The sequence below is a fragment of the Prinia subflava genome, chromosome 16 (genome assembly GCF_021018805.1).
Source record: "Prinia subflava isolate CZ2003 ecotype Zambia chromosome 16, Cam_Psub_1.2, whole genome shotgun sequence".
Classification (NCBI taxonomy): Eukaryota; Metazoa; Chordata; class Aves; order Passeriformes; family Cisticolidae; genus Prinia; species Prinia subflava.
This window is the reverse complement of record NC_086262.1, coordinates 7997068-8022482: the sequence shown is the minus strand read 5'-3', so window position 1 is coordinate 8022482 and position 25415 is coordinate 7997068. Positions and strand designations below refer to the sequence as shown.

General features: G+C 39.7%; 1 protein-coding gene across 11 annotated transcripts in view; it reads right to left on the bottom strand.

Moving 5' to 3' along the window:
* RAPGEF6 (Rap guanine nucleotide exchange factor 6) overlaps positions 1-25415 on the bottom strand; it is a 119413-nt gene that overhangs the window by 37542 nt on the left and 56456 nt on the right. For all 11 annotated transcript variants that reach the window (XM_063413377.1, XM_063413386.1, XM_063413381.1 and 8 more), the window contains exons 7-11: positions 8793-8924; positions 2455-2638; positions 1494-1630; positions 832-990; positions 471-623 (exon numbers count right to left, since the gene is read on the bottom strand). In XM_063413377.1, coding sequence (XP_063269447.1) covers positions 471-623; positions 832-990; positions 1494-1630; positions 2455-2638; positions 8793-8924 — 765 coding nt within the window. The remainder of the gene's footprint in view (positions 1-470; positions 624-831; positions 991-1493; positions 1631-2454; positions 2639-8792; positions 8925-25415) is intronic.

Genomic DNA, 25415 nt, shown 5'->3' with positions numbered 1-25415 from the left:
AAATTCAACATAAACTCACATGAACAGTAAAATGCCTTTAGAAAGTTCAGTTATGGCCAGCTCAGGAGAAAACACAGCAAACACGTCTAAATCAAATCCTCCTGCTTCTCTCAGCCCTGACATTTTGCGCGGGTAACACCTGGCTAAAACGATTAGTAACTTCATTTTATTTTTTAGTAAGCAGTTTAAGTTCCTCTTTTAGATTACAAAAAAAAAAAAGATCATAAAGACCCCAAAGGGTGCTCCCAGTACAAAACTCAATGTATGTGTTGAACAGGTTATAATGTATGTAACTTTATTAAAGGGAAAATGGAAGTAAATTTGGGATATAATAAACATTCTTTCCAATCAAGTTTTCTGAGGTGACACAGACAAAACTGAGTATGTATACTAGATTTAAACCGAAATTGTATCTGTTTATTAATAAATAAAAATTAACAGATTAATGGAAAGCATAGAAAGAAATGCACCTTGATAACTATGTGTCCTTTTCTGGTTCCACTGCGATCCAGCTCCCTGTGCTCCTTCACCATCACAATTTCTCCTTCTTCTTCCACTTTATGAGTGTTTTTTTCCACGTGGTTCAGAATCCTCCAGTAGTCTTGTTGGGCTATACATACGAACTGTCCCCAGTGACAACAACAGTGATTAAATATCTAAAATATTAATTTATCCCCATCTCCAGCCAAAACAACCCAAATACTTCTACTCTGTCTCCACAGCAGAGGGGCTCCCAGAGCTCCTTTGTAGCCTTCTCTAGACCCATCCCAATCTGTTTTCTTTTATTAGATGCTTAAAAATAAGAGGTATTATACAGAATTGCAACCTTACCTGACAATCATCTACTTTGGTTCTGACCACTCCATTCATGTACTGTTTGTCCAGAGAGGGAGTAATCCCAAAACTATTTCCCATACAGAGACTCTCACTCTTCCCATCAGGATAGCTGATTTCTACTGTGCCATTTAAAATAACATACCAAGAATCAAGCTAGAGGAAACACAAAAAGAAAAAATTAAAAAGTGAAGTCAATTCAACAACTTTTGTAACCTCTTATCTTAGAAAGGCTCATTCTCATAGCCCTTAGTTTGTTGTCACTACCTCTCTGCAACATTTAATTCATGTAAAGTGCACTGTAAGGGAAGAGATGGAGACTGAAACAGGAATGCTTTTCAGCTCTCTTCATTCGCTTCACAAGTGATTCTGGAGGAAGTGCTGATGAATAGATTGCTTTCTTAATAAGTAGGCTAATTGCTATGATAGATTTGTACCATTTAGTGAGAATGAACCTCCTTTCCCTGGGTACCCATTTACTCACTACCAGATATGAGCCTACCTCACCCCTTCCTGGAGGGATGAACAGCAAATGCCATTTCAGATGCCTTGATCCAAGCAGGAAGAGATTTCAAGACAGTGATCCAGGGCACCTATGAGAGCCTGACTGCTGACTGATTTAAAGAGATTTAACACCTCTTCTGGGAGCAGACACTTACTTCCTGGCCGTCTTCAAGTATGATGGCTCCTGCTTGCTCTACGACTTCAAATATCATCACTGAGCACAGCTCTCTCCTCACAGACATGGTCATGTTGGCAAAGGCAGGGAGTTGATGCATGAACTCCAATAATTGTTCTGTTGGACAAAGGGAACATTGGTATGATGACTGCAAGGCCTGGCGTTTCCCTGGATTCCTGACTCTCCAGTATATTAAACTCCAGTTAAATTTATGTGAAAATTGACCAGTGGTGTTACACTTCCCATCAGTGCCTGTGGCTAAAGGAGCCCCGCGTGCACTTTGTCATCAACAGCCAGAACTCAGCTCCACAGCCTTGTTGGTGTTCTGTTGCCTTTTGGGGCAGCACTCTAGCTAAGAGTAAAAGCACTTCAGCTTCAAACATTAGGAAAAATTAAAAATACCCCTAGGTACAGTAATTATAAGATAGACAGGAGCATGAAATGATTTTTCAGTGTTCAGAGATGCAATCTGAAGTGCAGCAGAAAGCAAATTTTGCTATTGAAATTCATGCCAATTTCTAGTTAAACACTGCAGTAAATTATCTTCATTTTAACTGTTTTGCAGTTTACAGTTAAGTATATCTATACTCAGTAATGGTATGTTCTCTTTGCTATTTAGTAACTAATTCAACAGTTTCAGGCAGTCAAAATTACCTTTCTACCTGTCCCATTACATCAACGCACACAAAGACTGTAAAACCTCACATCTTGTGCAGCAAAAAGACTTCAAAATACTTGGATTCTCATAAAAAATATCCCTCAGATAGCAAGAGAAGACATCATTCAATTAAGAACATCGATAGAGCAAAGTGTGACATCATTCAATTATTAAGATATATATTGAAAATTAACTCATTGAAGAGTTTTCGGTTATGCTTCTCTTACAGATGTTATATGAAGTAGCCTTGTGTAAATTTTACTGCTGTATTTTTTCTCCTCACCAATATCATCATCAGTTTTATCTGCAGGCTCTTTCTCAAGGCACTCTCGGACAACATCTCGCCCTAGAAGTGGATCAGAAGTTCTGTCAATATCTTCATCCTCCTCCTCTTCCTCATCTTCAGAGTCTACAGCTGCTTCTGGAAGACCCGATAAATCAACATCTCCCATCTCACTTTCTGTAGCCTACAAAGGAAACAATCAGACAGAGAGTTCAATGTCCTCAGTCCAATGATTTATGGTCTGAGGTAGATAATTTAAAAAAATTAAATTCTGTGACCAACAAGTGTAACTATCATTTCTAACAGCCCCCTTTCTGAACACTGAGGAAAACATGTTATGCTGAAATCTACTAGATTCTCATTTTATTCTCTTTCCTGTGAATTCATGTGACATTGTTTTTTCACCATTTGAGACCATAGTATTAACAAAATAATAGCATAGTTTAGTAATACCATTGGTTACCCAATGCCTGTGGACACATTTCTTCTGTCAGCAATAGATGGCAACACAGACATCACACTGAGCAGACACACAAGACAACTGAGAAAGAGAACAAAATAGCAGCAACAAAAAGCAGAATCACATAGAATCATTTGCACTAATTCCTTCTGTACAGTTTAAATGATGTAATGGCATAAAAATAAATTTCCAAACAGATGGAAGGGGGGAAAAAAAGTAGTTTCAAAGTCTCAGTTTCTACAGAGTAGTTACTCAGTCACTTTTTTTAAAGCTTAAGCCAGAATGCAAATCATTTTTCTGTTTAAATTCAGAAATTTGAACAAGAAGATGTGCCACTGAAAAGTATATAGCAACTATATAGGAACTTGCAGAAAATGGAATTTCTTCTTAAATAAGCATATTTACTATACTCACTTTCACTTTGAAGAAATCCTTGAGATTTTACAAAAACACTGAACTAAGGCATCAAGTACCCTGCATGTTCATAAAACATCCAAAATAAAGGATGAATTTGAACACTGTAGTGGGGCAGAGCACAGCCCCTCTGGACAACCTGTACCAGTGTCTCAAAACCCTCACAGGTAAGATTTTCCTCCCTATATCCAAGTTAAATCTACTTTTCTCAGTTTAAAACCACTGTCCCTTGTCCTTGTCACTACAGGACACGGTAAAAGGTCTATCTAATAAATATTCTTCAAGTATTGACAGGGTGCAGTAAGGTATCCTTGAGGTCTTTTTCCCTTTCCTGCAGTCTCTGGGGGCTCCCCACGACTGCCAGCTGGAGATGCCTCCACACTTCCACCAGCCAAGTCTCCCATGGACTTGTGGATGTTCAGATCCTCAGGTGGTCTCAGACACAACCCTCCCTTCCCACGGGAAGGACTTCATTCCCCCAGTCCCTGCCTTGATGTTCAGGGAGGAGAGAGATGTAAGAAGAGCAACCTGTGAAAACTGAGACAGACACAAACTGCTGAGCGCCTCAGCCTCCTGCATGTCATCAGTTCTCCTGCCTTACTGAGGGGGGAGTGAAGCACAATTTCTATCTGTTTTTTTGGTTTGGGGTTGGTTTTTTTTTTTGTTTTACTGACATACCTGTAGAAGCCCTTCTGGTGTTTGTCACATCCCTTACCAAATCCAGCTCTGAGCCTTACCATTCCTGATCCCAACCCTACACATCTGGGCAGTGCTCCTCTATTCCTCCCAGGACACATGTCCCTCACTCCACTGTATGCATTTCCTTCTTGTGCTTCATTTTGACCAGAAGGTCCTTACTTGGTCACTGCTCTCCTGCTCTTACAGCCTCACATAAAACAATATTCATTTTAAGTGATTTAATCACACCAGACTGCACTGTCTCCATCTCCCTACACACTCCATGCTGATGTGAGCCTCAATACCTGCACAGAGGAACAGCTTTGTCTTCCTACACCAGAAAAAAACACTGGAGTTCAGACCTAAAAAATATATCTACTGTCCTCATTTTGGTAATTAGCCAGCAAACCTAATAAATAAAGCTTAAACTATTTAAAACATATGTCTCTTTCAGAGGAGAATAACGATATAGAGAGGGTTAAATCTGTTTTACATTACATCACTTTACTGGCTTCTGTAGCTCACATTAACAGTTTTGGAATTAAGCCCAAGCGCAAATTGTACTTGGAAGTCTCAGCAGCACATGATCAGCACAGTGTTTTATTCAAGGACTTTTCTAGCATTTCTTCATCTAAATAGCCACAATTTATACCAATTTCTCCATGCTAAGACAAACAGCAGCACCAATCCTCACTTTGATAAGCCCAAGCTAAACCAGAGAAACTGAGGCTACAGGTTCTACTAAATTTTTTATATCCGATATAGGAAAATAGACAAATCAACTCCTTTCTTGATCAGTAAGTTACGTTTTGATCAAACTATGAAATAGGAGCAGGTCCTCCAACTGTGTTTCAGAGATTCCGTGCAGATGGTTGACAGAATGCTGGCAGGTCAGGCAGTGCTGGAAGGAACAGGAAGGATTTTGCTCATAAAGCCATCTGCAGAAGTAGCTGCTCTTCCTAACCATGATATTCCAGTTGTTTCCATTATCAAATATAAAAATATTCCTAACACAAACATTTATGAACTACTGATGTACAGAATGAAACCAGAAGCTGCAATCCTCAGCTCTCACACAAATATGGATTTCCAGGATCGGATCCATGACACAAAGGTATCTAAGGAAATACACATCCTTGATGAATATTTTATAGATAATCCATTTTAATACCCAAGCCTTAACCACAATTGGAATTACTGCTGAACAGTGATATTGCTGCCCACAAAGAGTACATACTCCCAAGGTGATAAATGAAGGATTTTGAAAGAAGTGAAAGGAAAGAGGAACTTTCAGCACAGTACTGATAGAAATAAACAGGTAGGAAAAAATTGATGCAAATTGGTTGGTCACTAATAGAAGCTGATTGCCTGGTATTGACACAAGAAACTACTTTCTGAGAGTAGAGGTGAAATCCTGTCCAACCACATCTAGAGAGACAACCTGGATTCCCTCTGTGACTGACTGGAAACCTTAGACCCCATCCCATAAAAGGGCAAAGAAAGATGTTTTCCCTGTGTAACACCTCTTGAATTCATTTTCCTTGAGGACCCCTGTAAAAGGACAAAGCAGCTGCACAAGCCTGCATTTCCACTGCTGCATGCTCAACCAAACAGCTTCTCCTACTTCCAGCTCAAGACCACAGTTCTGAAATTAAACATACCTTCAGAAAGGGGTTGAAAGAAAAAAAGAATAAAAACTTTAGAATCTCCTTCAAGCAAGAAGTTACTTTAAAAATTGTAGGGAATAACTTACTTTTTCTTTCTGTAATTAAAAAAGGTCTGCAGCACAACAGAAAGACAACTGCTCTGCAGTATTCCAAGCAAGCTGGAATTTACAATACACACATTTGGACATTTTGGTATCCGTATTTTGGACACCAAAATACTGAAATCTCCAACAGGGAATAGCAACAAGAGTACAGGACAAGTGAGAAAAATATCAATTTTCATCACTTTTTGCAACTAACCCAGGATTTAACACAATGTCTCCACAGCAGAGCTTACAGGCAGGAGTCTTCCTCTGCTGATCTCACCTTAAGCTTTACATTCATCATTTCCTGTTTAACTGGAAATGAGCTTTATTTTGGACTGAGAGGCAGATGGAACATGTGAAACCTCATTTCAACACTATCAATGAATGCAGTGTACACAGACAAAGAGAAATCTTTACATGTCTTAATTAAACATTGTTTCATTCTTTGCTTCTACCATTCTAATAATGTTTTTCGATTCTGGAATGATGTTTGGACTACTTACTGTAAAAGTTAAGATACTATTCATTCAAAAGGTCATTTCAAGGCTACATTAATCAAAATTATTCACAGTATTAGTGACACCAATGATATTCCTAAAGAGTTTGGCATGTGAAGCTTGGCATGATACATATGAAGCTGACTGTAAAAGCAAAGCATCATTTCCCAAATACTTCATGAAAAGCTGTATTTTGTTGTACCAAAAATGCTTTCAATTACAGAGTCCATACATCACACTCAAAATGTAGGTTTATTACATATCAAAGATATTCTCTGCCTTCATAATATGAGGAATACCGGGGAAAACCACTTTTCTTTTTTGTGATTTCAAAATCTGTCTATATTGATGTGTTGCTGCAATATAATGCTGTGTTAAATATTGCACAATGGCATTACTACACAACATCTATCTATTACTAGGCAATATCTAGTGATCATTTGTAGATTCATGACAAACAGTAAGAGAATTCTCTGTAACTAACTGTTACAGCTACTGCAATAAAACCCACAAAATGCATAAGTGGTCATAAAATACACCTTTTAACAGGTTACTAATTTGTACATTAGGCATATGAGAACGAGACACTAAAAATTCACTAAAAAAATAAGGGGGAGAAAAATCACTGTGGGTTGTTGAGGATTTTTCCCCCCTCATGACATGTCTGTAGCATGTCTTCTCTTCACCCACAGCTTATCAAATGCTTGATTCTCTAATGCTGTCTTTCACAGTTCACATCACTGTAGCTCTGATCACACATGGCTGTAAAATTATCTTTCAAGATCTCACTTGCATCTGACAGTGCTGACCTGCCTCAGCACCAACCTGGCCAGCCAGGAATTCTCTAACACATGTCCTCATTTCCTTCAGGATGCAAAACCAGACACGTGCATGTCACTGAAAAGGAAATTCTTACCTGAAAACTCCTAACTCCTAAAAACTAATATAAAATCTGCAGGCATTTTCACATTAATTATTCCTTAGTGTACAAAATACCTAGCACCATGGTTTATTTGCTGCAGTGCATATAAAGATGTTACTCCATAATTTCTTTTATTTATATAATTTTATTTGTTCTGCAATTATGCTCTTTTGTCATTTACAGGTGAGTAGACATAAGACACTTACCCACACATGATAAAGAGTATTAACATATTACAAGATATTACTACAAGAGTGATATCATTGTTATCAATAATATATTTTAAGTGTTTTTCATTTAGAGTAACCTCTCCAAACTACTCAGCACCCTGCTGTGATGGCCCTGCAATGCCTTCTCCATGCCCATGGGCTGTAGGGTGTGTGACACTCTCAGCCCTAACTCTGGCTCTAAAGGCAGCTTGTCACTGGGGCTGAGGTCCCCATCACCATGTCCAAGTCAGAAAGATGCAGGAGCAGCAGTGTGGTGGTCCTGCTGTGATCTCCCTGGCATTTTCCAGCCCCACTGTAGGCTCTTTGACTCTCTCAATCCTAACCCTAACCTAACATCAATTCTGATGTAGTTCTGAATCAGAAAATAAAAATGAGTAAAAAATAATCAAGATACAAAACACCATCTTCCAGCACAGCCTCTCAGAAATAAGAGAGTTCACAGAGCATCTTGGAGAGACTCTCTCTGGGATGTCAGCTACTCCTGATCTAGCTGGCAGCAAGCAAATCTAAAGTTGTAAGGTTGTAGATTAAATAGGACAAAAATGCAGAGATACTTTTAATGTTCTAAAATAATTTTTTGCTTTGTGTTATTTTTCAAGTTCCCTAAGCAATACATTGCTGTAAATAGATACCAACTATCTGTTTCCAGTATAGAAATAATATCCAGGCAGCACCTAAGGGAAAGGAACAGGTGTCTAAAATCAAGTTACACCTATACCATGCTAAACAACTGCTGTACACTCAGTATTGTGGTCAGATTGCAACTTGGAAGTGGAAAAGCTGTGAAATTAGTGATCAACACAAACCCAAGCTGAGGCCCCCTCATCAACCAGAACATAAACACCCATGAAACAAGCTCTGTGATTTGACACGAGACAGGTGACTTATTAAGTGTATTATCAGTAAACAAATGAAGATATCTCTGGCTTTCAGCCAACTTCTACTCTAAGGAAGCCACACTAGAATTTCCACAGTCAATTAGTGCAAAGTGGGTTTATTACCACGCTTTTGTTTGCAGAACTGAACATCTGCTATTAGCAATAAAGACAAATAATCAAGGATGGTACTGGAAACACCAGGCTGATTTCAAGAGATTTGTTCCATTTCAGAAAGGAAGATGATCCCATGAATCAACAAATGTTACTTTTAAAAGCCACAGCATACTTGGTGGCACAGAAAGATGTGAAAAGCAACAAACAGAGCTTCACAAGCAGCTTCTTGCATTTCTGTGTCTGTGGGAGTGGTGAGTCCCATGGGCAGCACAGGGATAGGTAGAAGCATCAAGAGAGTTTTACCCAAAGTCTTGGGTAAAGGCTCACTCTTCCTGTTTATGGAACAGTTTTAACTGGAAGGAAGGAAAATTATGAGATCAAAGCAATCTTACCTGATAAATATCAGACAGGCTGCTGCTCCCAGAGTCACTGGCAATGCTACATCCTGACTGGCTGGAAGGGACGTGCGTCACCTGAGGGTGAGGATTGTCCGTAAGATGCATCTTGGTGAGGTCAGCTGGAAGCTGTAAATAAAATGAATTTGGGGAAAGACAGGAAAAAGAAAGGAAAACAAGATGAGTAAGTCTGATCTGAAGACAAAGTTTTTCATAAAACTTTGGTTATACATTTAAATTTGTATTTGAATTGCTGAATTATTGAATCAAAATCAAACAGAATTTGAACCTGTCACTTGACATAGATTTTGAGAAAAAGCTAGTTTAGACTAAGCTGACCTAATCACACTTCATATTTCATAAAACTGATGGAAAACAATGCACCTTTCTATAAAACAAAGGCCTGGGATATTTACAGCTAAGTGACATACTACAAAATGACAAATACATGACACTGGCCAAACAGCTCACAGTATTTAACCTTAGCTGACGTTGCAATCCATTATGAAAAAACAGGACTCCTCTTTATAAGTTCAATTTATGCACCTTAGTTCAAGAATAACCTTTAGAAAATATCAATGTAGAACCAAAAGTAATGTAATCTAAACAAAACGTTTGGTCTAGAAAGGGCTTTGAATTTCCTTTAAAGAAATAAGTACACAGAAAGAATATCATGCATTTTGGGTACAGCTATGTACAAAAGCGCCCCTATTTTATAAATCTATCTGTAAATGAACATGTGCAGATATCTAAATTTTAGTCCATAACTCAAGTTCACAAACATATTCTTTCTACTGAAAAAAACCAGCAGTAGCTCAGAACTGCATGGGATACTGTAAAATAAACAGTCCTTTAATTCTTATTAATTATTAAAAAATGCTTACTTTTTGTCACATTTATTTATTTTTAAAACATTAAAATTTAATATTTAAAATTTTAAAAAATTATGCTCAACTATACGAAAAGCACATTGTATAAAGGAATCACAGACCCTGTGTGCTTTTATAATTTTTAAATTATGCAAATTATATGCGATTTCTTTCAAGAAAGTTCTGATGCAGAAATAGTCCAAAACTACTCTGACAGCATCAACTGTTGTCATCAAAATGAAAGGATTTCTTCTGTAAAACAAACCAAATTCCATGCAGTTGTGCCAGCTACTAGATATTCAGTCCTACAAATTAAATGACAGTACTGGAAAATACTCTTGAGCTGGTATCATCTTCATAAATACTGACTAAACTTAAGAGAAGTGATAAACAGGTTTTGATATAGCATCACAATTTCATGTCCATTATTTGAAGAGTACACAAGAGATGTACTTCACCAAATACTAGTTCACATATTTTCTGAAAATGTAGGTGGCACCACAGGTCTTGCCAAACCTTCCTGACACCCAGGAAAAAGAATGTTGAGACCCTCCGACAAATGCAACATTATTTTACTATCAAAACTGTGCTAAGGAACACAGGAGATCTTGTGTTCCTTGTAACTTCCAGTGACATTCTCATTGGCAATCACTACTCAAACACAACAATACACACGGGCTATGAAAGAAGACACTGCTTTTCCTCACTATCCTAATTTTTACTTTATTCTAGCTTTGTTTTTTCCAAACAAAATAAAGTATAAAATATCCAATCTGTAAATTCATATCTACAGTCACATGAAAAGGAGAAAGTCTGAAAAGTAAAAGGTTGCTAAATTCCCAGAAAATCACACAAAAAATCCGCTATCCAAGCAGTAGGGGCAAGAAACGGGAGTCAGCAGAATGAGGGTTAAGGAACTTAAGTTGTAGTGAACTTGATCTCAATACAAAGGAAACACAACACTTTAAAGCCTATGTTTAGCCACCAGAAAAAGTTTTACAGGCTGAAAATACCTATTTTTGGGATTTGAGAACAGCAAAAAGGTCAAATCACTCAGATGACAAAATTCAATCCAGTGGCCAACAGGCAAGCTCTCTGTCAGCACACGGGAAGAGCTGACACAGACCAAGATGTGACCTCTCAACTACAACAAAATGTGCAATAGTTAACTGAGATTTGATTCTGATTTCATTCTGGTCTGGAGCACTGGCTGGTTACCTTTGGAATCCAAATGGCACGTTGCCTAAAGAACCCATTTTTGTGCCACACACAGAAAAGCCCTCTCCAGGCTCCAGCTCCAATGGGCACAAGGCAGGAAGCAACACTCTCATCCCTGAAGCCTCAGCTGGACATTGGTTATGGCACTGACACTTCAGCGATGGCACCTGTGGTGGGTATGGAGGATGTGCCTGTGCTTGGCAGTGCTCAGGGAGCAGCCTGTGCTGCTGCAGAGCTCCAGACCCTGCTCCTGGAACACCCCACAGTGCCCCAGCCACGCTCCCACAGCCACCACCCAAAGGGTCAGAGCATCACTTCCCAGAGGGGTCACATCTGCCAGCACTGTGGCACTCACTGCCAAGTGGACAGGGCAAGGCAGCTGCTGAAACACTGAAGGTCAGTGGAACTGAAACATCCAGGAGTTTCAAGAAACTACAGAACAAATCAACCCACATGGATTCCCTGCCTCTAGCTTAAGGACCACAGGTTTGCTGCAAACTCTTCAGCCTGTCCCCACCTTTATAACCTCCCTATTCCAATGAACAGCTCTGACTTCAGCTTCAATCTTTTCATACATAAGCAAATCCCATGCTGACTGTGGTAACACTGACACAAGGAAATCTAATTTAAGCTCCCTTCTATCCAGATTCTCAAACCTCCAAAAACAGTTCCAGTAAAATGGTGAGCAGGACCAAGAGTAGAACCAATTCTGCAGGATTTCCCAGGAAAACAACAGCAGGTCCCTGCCCTTTACCAACCACTGGTGCTGTTAAAGCCTGTTCTGGCTCAAAGACATCCCAGCACCCACACATACACACTGACACATACAGTTTGTCTTCTCTAATTTATTTGAGATTTTAAGATTCTTGTGATGAACACTGTTTTCTGTACCTAGACTGAGAAGTGGTACTCTGCCTGGTCTAGTGGAAGTTGCCCTGGCCCATGGCAGGGGCTTAGGACAAGATCAGCTTTTAGGTCCCTTCCGACACAAACCATTCTGTTATTCCGTAATTCTAAGTACTGGTGGAACAAGACATGGCTCTCAAAATAACCAGGCTGTGTATATATTTTGTGTGTCATTTTCACAAAAACCCACTGATGACCAACTCAAAGTACTGCCAGTGTTCCCAACCAACTAATTAATCAAAACTGCTCTTCAATCTCCCTGCCAGCACTCCCCTTCACTTCCATCACCTATAAAGCCCATGGGTAGGTATGACACTCCTGAAGACTCCGCAATATTTTCTTGCAAAAGACATTTAATGCAAGTTAGATGCAAGGAAAAATTGCAGTATCTCTTTAAATTTGAGAGAGAGATAAGGTTTATTTGAGACAAGTGACCTTTAAAGTACTGCTTGCCACTCTACTCGATCTCCCAAAATAAATCACAGCTTCTGTCTTTTGTCTGTCATTTTTATTACCCAAAGTGATTGTTCTTTCTTGCAGAGCTCACTAGGCAGCAAGATACAGAGAGGATGATTCTGTCCCACCATGACAGTGGACACGGGATGCTCTTGCTGGTTGTGGCAGGAAAGTTGCTGGAAGTGACATAAACTTGTCTTAACTACTGGTGACTATGACTTTTTTCTGAAACTTAGAAAGTCTTGTTACAACAGCACCATTGTCTGGAGAAATCCTGCATTGGGGAAACAAGGTCCACACAGCAATGTTCAACTATGCCCTTATTAGATATTTTGGATGCAGATGTTTATACCTGCAATATCTTCTGGCTAACTTGGAAGTTAGCCCCAGCACCCTCAGACAGGAAAACCCCAAACATCCACCACATTCTGATAAACACTCCAACAGACTACTTAGTTGCCACTTTAAACCACAACAATTTCATTTTCTCACAAGAAGGGATAATCTGGAATTGTAATATGAGTGCATCTGACATGCTGGCACAGCCTGTCCCTGCGTCAGTGCCAGCACATCCTTGTGACTGACCTTTCCCAACAAAGGGATATTTAGGAACAAACCCCCTGCTGAAATGCCACACTGCAATTCAGACCTGCACCAGAAAGAAAGTTAAGAAAATAGAAGTTAGCATCAGCACAGCCACCTCCAGCTCTGCACACCCACTGAGTCAGGAAAACACAGTTGGTGATTGCATCAAAAAATCCTGGCTCAACAAGGAATTTTTAAAGTGATATTGCAAACTGCAAGAGTAAAAAGGAGAGAAAAAAATACTAAATCTTTCAGAAGCTCATCCTAATGGTAGCATCAGCCTGTCATGCCACACAAACCCAGAAGCACCAGCAGCCTGGACTTGTTAAAGGAATTTGAGATTTTGGAAGAGGGTTCACAGGCTGATCCTATCTCCTTTGCCAGGACACAGCCATGGCCAGTCACCTCAGCCAGGAAAGAGAGGAGGTGAGGGGAGAGGACATGGGTCTATAAAAGCCAGCAGTGAACAACATTTAATTAAAAATGACATGCACAAAATACTAAATTCTTCCCACAGCAGCCTTGAAAATCTGAGGTGAAGACTCCAAAGTTCCACCAGGAGCTCGGCTTTTTCCATCAGTTCCATGGGTGCAGCCACCTAGCACCAATGCAAGGGGCAGCAGCACCCCTGTGCCAAACCACAGAAACTCTAAAAACCTCTGCAAGCCCCAAACCTGTTCTTCCACCTACTACCCAATACAAAGTTAACTTAAAAGTAGTAATTTTTTGATTATTTTTGTTTGTTTGTTTAACAGACATCAGGGCATCTTGGTTTTATACAGAATTACTGACTTTCTGAAAGTAATTTGGTGACAAGAGCAGAACAATGATGTGCTGGTTTTTCCCTGAAACAGCTGAGGTTTCCCACTGTTCTCCAGCAAGAACAGTACAAAGTTTAACCAAGGTGAGTACAAGGTTGTGTATCTACACCAAGTCTCGTGTCTGTAATTTTGAAATTAATTGGAGTGTAAGCTGTGATCCATGGTACAGCTCCCAGGCCAGCAGACCAAGGACAGTGCGTCTGCAATGACATTTACTTCCACGTAAACACCATTTACTCTCAGCAGTGAAGTCACACAGAATACTTGGGAATTAAATTAAAACCTAATTTTGCTATTACAGACTTTCAAGACTGCACATACTCTGTCCAACAGAGCAAATGACGTGACCTTTGACGAGATGACCGCCCATCAACTCGTCTGAAAAGGACACTAAAAGTGATGGTCAGGCTGAGGACAACCTCCCTTCATGTGCTCCCTATGAAGGGTTTGCTAAAAATAAAGCCTATAGAAAGTCATTGCAGAGTTTAAATAGAGAGAAAGGCAACCACAGAAGTCAGAAGTTAAGTTTTGTCACAGCATGGCCAAACTGAGACATTTTTCTTTTCTATTTCCCATTTATTTTCACGGAAAGGAATCAGTAGAACCTCTTTTGGCAGAGACCACGCTCTTCATCCTTTATTTCCATAGTGATTTACTTTAGGATTTGCTGGTATCTTTGCCCTAAGGAAAAGCCACATCTGTGCCTGTGTGCTACAAGTTATGAAAATAAGTATCAGTGTTTACTGTTAGACTTAGGATAACCAGAAAACACTGCAGTATATTGTATGTTTAACCTGCAGTAAATTGTATGTTTATTAAACATATTCAGAAAGATCCCATAGTAAGGACAGTGGCCAAAGAACTCATCATGAGGAAAAAAAAAACTAATAAAGGAACCACAACCCACTGAACTCTTCTGGTCCATTCCAAATTCAAATTAATGGAAAGAAAATGGGCTATAAAGAATCAAAAGGTTTGCTCCTTTCTTTAATACTCCTTGATAGCAAAGTTTTTAATCAGTTTTTCTAGGAGCCCATATGGATATTTACAACCAATCGATGCAGTCTGGACACAGCAGAAGCATCAGCCTCTGAGAGAACAGTCTGTCCTTTTCCAGGCTGTATAAGCAAATTTTCTGTCCTTGGTTTTACAGACTGTCAGTAACCTTATACCTTATTTGCTTTTCTGAGGTTCCCTGAAATGTTGCCAGCAAGACTAATATTCAGAAACAACAGAGGATTTATTTTCCATGGAACATCCGAGGACGAGCGCAGCACAGCTCTGCAGTGTCGGGGCACACGTACGGCTGCTGGGTCACTGTAAAACCCCCAACCCTGCCACCTCACTGTGAAAACCAGCTCTACGAGACAAACAGTTCCAATTTTAAGGCACATTTATTGAGCATTTTGTTTATTGGGGTTTTGCATTAAGAGGTTTCCACTGTTGTAAGCTGGAACGCATTAACACACACTCGGAGCAGTAACTGTGATGACACTGGGTGACCTATGAGCCTTAGGAAACCCTCCTGGCTCAGCCTCCATCATACCCAAGTGGTTTAAGGACAGCAATTTTTCTTTCTCAGATGACACAGAAAGCTGGACTGTCACAAGAAACCAGTTTTAAAAAAAACCCAAATATGTTTGCCTTTAAGTCTTAAAAATTAAACCAAACTGCCAAACTAAAAAGACCACATGAGCAAAGAGCTGAACACGACCCCAGTCCTCTGAAACAGGACTGCTCCAGCTCCCATCTCTCCCCTTTCAGTGGCCACATCCTTCCAGTCCCTTCAAATGCCATCTTCTCTTTGATACCCTTGATTCAACACCTTTCATACCTTTAATATTGAACTAGTTCTTCAGCAAATTCTACATTCCACCATCTTGTTTGCAAGTTGCTTTGATGGTCTCACTACGTGCTTGTGTTTCCATCATCAGCTTGTTCATCTACACAAGATAACTAATTTATGTAATTTGTTCTATTTTTCCTTAGTTCTACAACCTACTGAAACAGGAGCAGCATTGCTCCCTCCCACTGACAGCAGTCTCTTACCTGCAATCCTTTCTATGTCCCACTTTTTGCTCTCCTCCATCCCATTCATCCCATCTAAGAAATGAAAAAGGAACAAATATCTTGGATGTTTTTTCTTGGCATCAGTAAATTATTTTAATATTTTCATATATCCTGCCAGTAGATCAACAAGAAAGAAACCACTAACACCCACGACTTCTCTGAAGTTATTCTACAGAATTTTCAGTAACCTTTTCCACAAGGATTTGTATAAATTAAATCTGCTTTATATTAACCTTTTCCATACAAGCTACAATTCTCCTCCAGTTCAAAATACACTTAGAGCTGCGTTAATGGGAAAAGAGAAAGTTGCTTCTCTGAGATACAAAGAGAGGCCACTTAGGTGTCCACAGAGAGGATAAGATGAGCCCAGCTGAATTAGCCATGCTGACATCACTCCTCAGACTTAATGCAAACAAAAACACTTCCTCCTTAAAGACCACTGATGGTTCACCAGTGGCACAAAGACAGATTTCTTCAGCTTTTTAAAAAGCACTGATCATGTCTGGGGGTGAGTTTTTTGTTGTTTTTAAAGCCCAGTGATGGCTCAAGCTTTTTCCCCACAGGTCCAGATAAAATCCTTTGCCCTTCAATACCATGATGCAAAATAAGTCAGTGCCTATCCAACTAAACAAACTTCACAGCAATATTTATTTCAAAATATGTTTCAATTCACTATCTACAGTATCCACTCCTTGTTTTATCAGTACTACACACATGAAATAGAAATAAGAAATAAGGACCAAGTTGACATCATTCATGACAGCCTTACAGTGCCTCAAAAACTATTCCTGCAGCCTTACTAAAATATCTCCAGGCTTACAATAAGGTAAAAAAAACCATCTGGAAGAATTAATAATCCCTAGAGGCTGTTCTATGTCTCTGGTAGCCAAGAGCTTTTTGGTCTTTGCAGCTCCTATAGCCCACAGAAATTAAAACTCTCTGAAGTATTACGTTTTCTTAGTTACAATAAGGTGACATGAGGACAGAATTTCAAACTAAATTCTGGTGTTGCCTTAAACCACACATGTAATGCAATTTTAATTTGGTTTTCATATGTCTAAATTATAGATTACTACTATGCCTTAACTCACGATAATGCTTAGTGTCTGACACGCAAACATCTCAGCTTTGGAGAAGAAGTGGGTCTGAAAATTCACCCATAAAAACTGTACCAGTACTGATGGAAGCTCCATTATAAAGGGAATATCCAGCAAGTAAGCATAATTGATGGCTGCAAAAAATGTAACTTTATTAAGATCAACTCTTCTCTGGTCCATTCACAAAGTAACATTTTTAAAAATGTCAAGGCTTGTGAATTTGTTATTTTCAGTCTGGAACAGGAATGTTCAAAAAGACTTATTTTCAGTGCCAGAGTTCAAATTTTACTCTTTATTCTCAGCACTAAAATTAATACAACAGTAAGAAGTGCCTTGTCTAAATAATTACAGTAGAAAACAAGGTGTGACAGGGGCTAGTGATGCTCTGAGTTCTACAAGGAGCCCAGGAACTCCAGCAGCCACCAGCAGCCTGACATTTGGGGACCCTCATCCCAAGCCAGTCCTGCAGAGCACATAAAATTCCACATCTACATCGAGCTTCATGCACTAAATAATTTATCAACTCCTAGATGCATGGATTGGTAAAATACAGCAGGATGACAATCCCTCTTTACACATGGTCACGCTGCCACAGCCACACAGCACAGAAAGGACGTGCAGGTGACAATCAGCTCTGGGGATGCACCGAGCAGGGCTCCAAGGTTACCTCTGAGCCAGGACCTGTGTGAGGAGGCCCTCGGACACTGCACATGCAAAAAACCCAAAGCAGCACCAATCTTCCATGTTTTCTTTCTGTATTCATCAAGAAATGCATTCATGGAAGTGAGAGGAGCCAAATAGGGTGGTCCCGACCTAGGCTGTAGACATAAGGAGAATTCTAACAAAGCAGGTTTGAAACAAAGTCTAGGAGGAAATTAATGAACAGATAGGTGTTTATTTGCATATTAAGAGCCAATTTCCCAAAAAACAATACTTCAGGAAAAGGGTTTTTTCTGTTGAAAAGTAGCACAATGTGTACTTGCACTTAACTTTAGCTTATTATACACCAGAGTATAAGAAAATCCGACTTTTCTGGAGTAAATGGCCACATAGCTCATACTAAACCATTTTTATCTTCATCTATCAAGCAAAAAAGTCATTTAAGAAGTTTTACAGAAAGTATCCTGCAAGTGGTTACAGAAAACAGAGTTAAAACTTTTATCTAAGTGTAAGAAAAATTGTCATTTGTCAATCTGAGCCCTTGCTCTCCAAGTGCTCAGGGATCACAGTACTGAGGAACCAAGGGGCTGTGCTCCTACAAATAAACATAGACAATCAAAGCAACCCTTCTGAGCAGTGGATGAAGGGGAAAGGGATCAGAAAATACAGGGTAGGAGACACCATGAATATTCTGAGGAGCTGGCTGAAACCTCCACAAATTCCAAAGAGGGCTAAAGCATGCACTGGGAAGTTCCCAGGAGGGAAGAAAGCCATGAGGAGCCAGGAGAGGAGCTCAGAGAGCAATCACACCAAGGGATGACAGGGCCCAGCTCTGCTGAAAGCTGGGCTGGAAGCTACAGGCACAGACAGACTGGTGGGAGAGACAGAACCAAGGGGAAGAGAAAGACCTTATCAAAACTGACTGAAAAAATAAAGCAAACGATCAGTTACTCTATTTGCTCTGAAAGCATTTAAAATTCATACTATCAGAGCTACTTTCCATGTAAGCACAATAACAAAGATAAGGATGACATCGAATCAAATCAGGGACACACTATCAAAGCTCTGTTTTTCTTCTAAGGAACTGAAATTAAATCTTTAATTGCATGAAGGTTTTGACTCAAGGTCCTGGAGATCAACTGATTGCCCTTTGGAATCAGAAGATGAGGTTACACTGATTTTAGTTATGAATAACCAAAAACTGTATCACATCCCTCTGAGAAGATACCAGAAATAGGAACGGGACTGAAAAATGACTCCAAGTCTTCTGCTCTAACCCAAACACAAACTTTTAGATAGCAAATGTATCATTATTATACTTCACATTATTAGATTTTATCTGAACAGCAGAAAGAGGAGAGCACAGAAGCCTAGAGAAAATAAATTACTGTCTACTGCCATAAGGTAAGTGTCACATGCACCTGGGATCTTGAATTAAACTATTTTGCTTCAGGAAAAAAAAATTAAAAGCTTAAATGTTAATTCAAAACCTCTTATTTTCTATAAAAAATACATTATCTCAAAAAACATCCCTTTTAAATATCCTCTATAGAAACATTATCCAATCACTCCATACTCCCCCATCAAACCCTCATGCTTCACAAACACAGTAACTGTGGGTACATTCCAGGCTTGGAAAATTCTCAAGAAGTGCACAAAATTTCTGTTATAGAAGAACCCTCCAAGAAAAACCCTCTGCATCTAAATCAATAAGTTTAGAGCTCTCCTTCATAATGACTTCGTAGCACAGTTGCAGTCAGGAGTCCAATACACAAAGTGCATCACAGACAGCTGAACAGAGAAAGTTATGATCAGAATTACAATGACAACCAAAATCTTGCTGAGATACTTGTGAATTTTTTTTTTTTTTGCTTTAATATACTGCACTGGCATCACAGGAGTTTTGTTTAATGGAAGTTGAATGTCTCTTGTCCTTGCCAACACAACCAGCCTGTGAAAGCAGATCTTCACAAGCACAATGCAAAGTCCTCTATCTTCCCTCGTCCTCTTCCAGAGCCACAGTGGCTTGACAGCTGGCACGGCTTTGATCACTGTGCACCACACTCCTCACTGCTTATCATCCTCACCACGTTCCCTTACGAATGCCTGCATCTATTTAACTCATCTTCCACAGTGTATCATTCCAGAGGGAGCACGGTCCCCAGGGTAGAGACCATCCCTTACAATGTGCAGTTCTGCCCCTCCACTGGTTCCTCCAGATGCAACTAACAGAGAACAGCCACCACCTCTGCCTGCCAAGGAGAGGGTGATCTCCCCTGGACACGTTTCCAGCTCTCAGCAGAGCCCTGAGAAATGTGTAGACCTCCACAAGAACCTGGATGTAAGGGCACTGCAGAAACACGTTCACTGTCCCCTGCCTCTGTTCTTTGTCCTTTTACAGCTCTCAATGCAGGGAAATAGAATGCATTGATTGCTTTACACAAGTCTACTCTGCACCTTTCAGAACCCAAAAGCCATGGAGTCTCTGGGGAATGAGGGTGAGCACCAACCAGTGTGTGCTATGGAAACTGGTGTGGACACCAGTACTCAGAGACACCCTGGACTGGAGAATGTCCTCCAGGTGCTCCTAAAGCCAGCTTCTGTTCCTCCACAGCCACACCAATTAACCTCCCCAGGCTAAGGTTAACCTTCACAAGTGTTCTACCTTCACAAAAGCCTTTCCTTATGATTAGTCATTACAAATATGACTTCATCTTGCTCTGATTCAATCCATGGATCATCACTGTCACATCCAGAACAGCTGTAATTACAACTGAGTCAACAGCCCATTTTCAGACTACTGTCCTATACCAGATTAAAACAATTCTGGCACAGATCTACATAAATCTAAGTTCTAGTTTCAAAACAGTATCACAAAACACTTGACATTTTCAAGTCATAAACTTACATATTTAAAATTCTGACATGACTTATTTTGCTGTATTATGTACTATTATAAAACACTTGTCACAGAAACAGATTTTTAGTACAAAGCTCAGCTAAAACCAAAATGGAACAAACTCAGATCTGATTCAGATCATCAGTTTGCTTAATCCTATGCACACTTCTCAGTGTTACCAAACAACATTAACAGATCCCTTCAAAAGTTTGGGGGGTTGTATGAGTCTTGGGGGGCTTGTGGATTTTTCAGAAAGGAATAATAGTGCTTTATCTTTTGTAGCTTTAAAGGTAAAGAACTGTTAACTATGGACTGGAATGCAAAACCAGTAAATGGGTTCTCATAAGCCATTAAAAAAAAAAAAAAAAAAAGAAAAAACAAACTTTCCCCTTCCTAACACTTTATATCATTTCATTTATCAGTAGTAACTTAGTGAATAAATGGCTTGGCTGGCAGAGGAGAAACCCACTGGATATTGTCCACAGAGCTGACACAGGGGTCAAAAAACTTTTTTTAATATTATTATTTTACCCTTATGAAGCCCTTATTTGAGCACAGGCTTTTTTGTGGTTTATCACTTCAGCCCAAACTCTGTGGAGAGCGCAATTCCAGCTGAAGCACCAGGGTGACTAAGGCATTCCCAGTTTTTAAGCAGTATTACGACGTTCAAACTGTCTTAATAAGGACAGTGCAGGTAAGTCAAGCTTAAGTAAACTCAGCCTTTCATAATTAATGTCTGCAGAGTAGGAAGGGAAGAAGGAGTCTACATGTACACTGGGGCATGGATGATAATACAGACAGAGCAGGATTTGCCAGCAGGAACTCCAAGGTGAGGAGCCACAATTCCTGTGTGAGCACTCAGTGCCCAGCCACCCTCCAAGTCCACAGGTACCTGCAGCTCCACTTCACCTGGTGCTGGGGTGGACTGGGCACACAGAACAGCCAAAATCCAGCCACACATCCACCCATACACTGCCACACTGGTTTTGGCATCCACATGGGGAAACCCCACAGCCCAGAGCTTTCGCCCCCATACACCACGAGCTTCCCTTTACATTGCACCAGACATAAAAACCAAACAGGGAAAATCAGCCCAGACAGGCAGTCCACGTACCCAGCTGGCTTCTCCTGTGCCTTTACACACCATCGTGTCACTGAGATTAAACTTTTTGGGACCAAAGTCAAGAGTGATCTCCTGCTCCAAAGTCAATGCTGGATCCCACACTGCCATGAGCACAAGGCTTTTGCCCACTGCATCCAAATGCCAGAAAGTTGCACAATCCTTTTTCTATCCAGTAAATACAAAATTATAATAAAGAAATAATAATGAATATATGCCTGGCCTCAGATTCATAAGGCGATTCCTGTGTCTTAGGCGACTACTTCTTGGTAGTAGCCTTAATAAAATACCAGAAACTCAGCTAATTTTCTGACTGAGCACACCAAACAGTAAGAATCTCATAAATATTGTATTTTTAATTTCTTTAAAGGCTTTTATCTCAAAGGTAGGTTTGCTCGAACATTCTAGCTTTCATTATGCCATTTAAAAGAAACACCCTTCCCTCCCCAGTTTCACAGAAATACTGCATTCTCAGACACAAAAAATAATTTGTGTCCTTTAAAGCACATTGTAATTACATAGTTCAGCTAAATAATTAACCAATTCCATGCTGCTGCACAAAGGAAACAAGCAGTACAGCTCTACACAGCTTGAAAATTAAAACATCAGTGGGTTTAGATATCAGTATTTTCAAATTAGCAAGATATGCCAGCAGTTATAAAAATGTTACACTTCAATAATATTTATAGGCTTCATATACACTTCATATTTACAGGCTAAGAAACAAGCTTAACACATTTCATAAGCAAATGGCATTTTTTTTTTATACTTGCTGGTAATTTTTAAGCTGTTGGTATATAAAACAATTCCATGATTTCTAGCTCCCCCCTTCCTGTTTAGAAATGATTCTACAGGAACAGTTCATGCCCAGCCAGGATTCCAGTACCTCCAGCCCAGCATGCTGCTGGGGTGAGAAGGAACATACAGCTAGCACCAGGGCTGTCAATACATGTCACACAAATGCAGCACAGACAAAATCTTACTTACTTTGGAGGCCCAGGGCTGTAGGCAGTTGGCGTAACATCGAACAAGAAAAGCCATTTCTGAGGCTGAGAAAAAAAGTTTCCTTTCTCAAATAAAAGCCACAGGGGGAAAAAATGAGAAAAATCCCTTCTGCTTTCTCTTTAAAAATCATAAAGCAGCAATGTACATATATGCAACTTCTCAGGCTTGGATTTCACACTGAATTCGATTACAGCTTCCACTAGACTGAGGAGTTTTCAGTATTGCAGGGAGTTAGCAGTAGCAGCAGCAATTCCTATAAAAATGTTCCAGTTTTAACAAGCACATAAATTCAAATCAAAATGTTTCCTAGCTTCTCATATACAAATACCCATACGTTCCTCCAGGCAAGAGGCACCCATAAAGTGCTGCTTAAATTGAATTATTCAGAAACGGATTAGAACTGCAGGTTAAAGCAACAATACATTAAAAAGCGAGGTATGAATTCTTCAAATTTCTTTTTCTCTTCTAAAATGCATTTACAAGTGGCTTATCTTCGGGTCCACTTTTCAGAAACTTCATACTAATATTGCAGATGAAATTTTGCAAAGGTTCTTCAGCATCTTAGGTGATCCAGGAATCCCACACCCTGGGATATTAAAGTTTCTTCTTTATACTCATGTCCATCATAACTGCAGAAATTGAATTCGCATCCAGACTGTAGCTCCAGGATATATGCTCTAACAGGTTTGCACTGTGGAATGTATTAAAAGCCTCTGCAATACAAACCCTTTTCCTCTTTTGCCCCCCCCTCCTTCTTTTTTTTTAATGCCGTTTACAACTCTGCAGTGTCGCTTAGTATTCTAATGCATCAGTCAGATAGCACGACTAATCCACGCCTAGCTTTTCCAATTAAAACATTTCTGCAATGCCAAACAAAATAGGACATCCATAGCTACAGCAAGGCTGACTGCTGGAGTCCTAATTCCTACTATCTTTGCCTGCTTCTCAGCAGCTCCCTCAGGAGAAGCTCCCATCGATTGGATGCTCCGCAGCAAGATGAAATATCTAATAAGGAGGAAAGAGAGTGGGAGGGGAACAGAGCTAAAAGGATGACATCACCTGTATAGAAAGCCTTTAGAAACTGCATTAGATCAATTGGCTACTGGATCTGCAGATGCAGCCAACAGAGCATCTTTATTGACCTAATATAAACACACATATCAGTACAACTGCTCAGCAAACACCCTGCTCCACACCAGCTTTTATATCATTTTAAATCTATTCAGGGATGGGCTGTAACTGATTCTTTTCCTTTCTCTAAATAATTTTTTAAAATGAATCACATATATCTACTAACACTTTCAGCATCATTTGGGTGGATTATTTTTCATCTCTGCATTCTGATTTAGAAATAAGTAAAATAAATATCTGCAGTCATTCACATGCACAGATACATGCATCGTCAGCTCACAATAAAAAAAATTTTGCTTTTATATGTGTGTCACACCAGAGACTCAACACTTTCATCTCATACTACACAATAAAGAGATTTTATCCAGAATGAGAAGTAAATTTCTTATTAAAAAGTGAGGTTTATAATCCTCATAATTTTAATGGTTTTGAAATACTTTTTCAAAGTTTTAGGGGGTGGGGTTTTTTTCCCTGCTCAGTCAAGACAAATTCTATTTCCAACCCAATCTGCCTTGATTCTGCAATAGTCAATTTAGTTCTATAATCTCTTTTTGCAACTAAAAACTGATATATTTGAAAGGAGCTTAGGGTCTTGGATGGCAGCCCAGCAGACTGGAGAGATGATCCAAGGAGGGATCTCTGAGATCCCACACCTTTGAGCCGGGTCTGCCGTGATGCTTTCGGTTCCTAGAAGGCAAATGACTTCTGCTGCTGCGCAGGGGAGGAAAGGAGGGAGGAGACAGCCAAGGGGACACAGGGTGCTGGCTCTGTTAAAGCCATTATTTTGGTCTCTGGATAATTTACTTCACCTGCAAAGGGGGGCACTCACTGTTACCGTTTTCCTCTTTTTGGAAAGAATTTTTATTGCCACATCAGACTTGAGGGTAGTTCTCCAAATCAAAACTACCCCATGATGGCTGTACCTCCTGTGCTCAAATGGTGCCTGCCAAGGGGGGGCTGCTGGTAGTGATGACCACAAACTCCTTTTTTGTCTTGTTTGCTTGCTTATTTTTGAATATTCAATCAGGCAGTTTGAGCAATCCACAGAAAGCTCTTTTTCATCTTCTGTGCCAAGGGACATGTGGAAGGAGATTCTCACATTTTTGAAGCCAAGTTGTACCAAAAGGGCACCACTCTCCATCTCACATCAATAGCTCCTCAGCAATCATCCAGGAGCTGAATTCTTCCTGGTATAAAACCCAAATTATCACAGAAACATGGAATATCTGGAGTTGAAAGAGATATACAAGGACCAACCAAGTCCAACACTTAGGATGGGAGCTGCACCTTAACAAAGAAAGACCTTCCCCTGGTGCCTTCCAAAATGATCCTAAAAGGAAAATGTCTGAATTTACTCAATCTCTTATCAAACAACAAAAATAATAAATGCAATCAGGCTCCATAAATATTACCAGGTTTAACTTGTATTTAAACATCAAGGACAATCTGAACTTCAATCCTGCACTTGCAAAATTTGCAAACACAAAGTCTATTTGATTTTTAAAAGCTGAAAGCATTTTAACTACTTTAGATTTTTACAAAGCACTACACAGCTACACAAATAGATGTTTCTTTTACTGCTTTTTCAATACTAAACAATAGGCTGGATATGTGAGCTTCATCTTACACACAACTGTATTGCCTCTTTTCTAATAATTCATCAAACTGTATTTAGAAGCATCTTAAATGTCTGTAATGCTACCGTGATAAATCCTCAGCAGCGCTGAACACCCAAATACTTCCATGTGGTATTACCTGCATTATGGTTAGCATAATCACGATT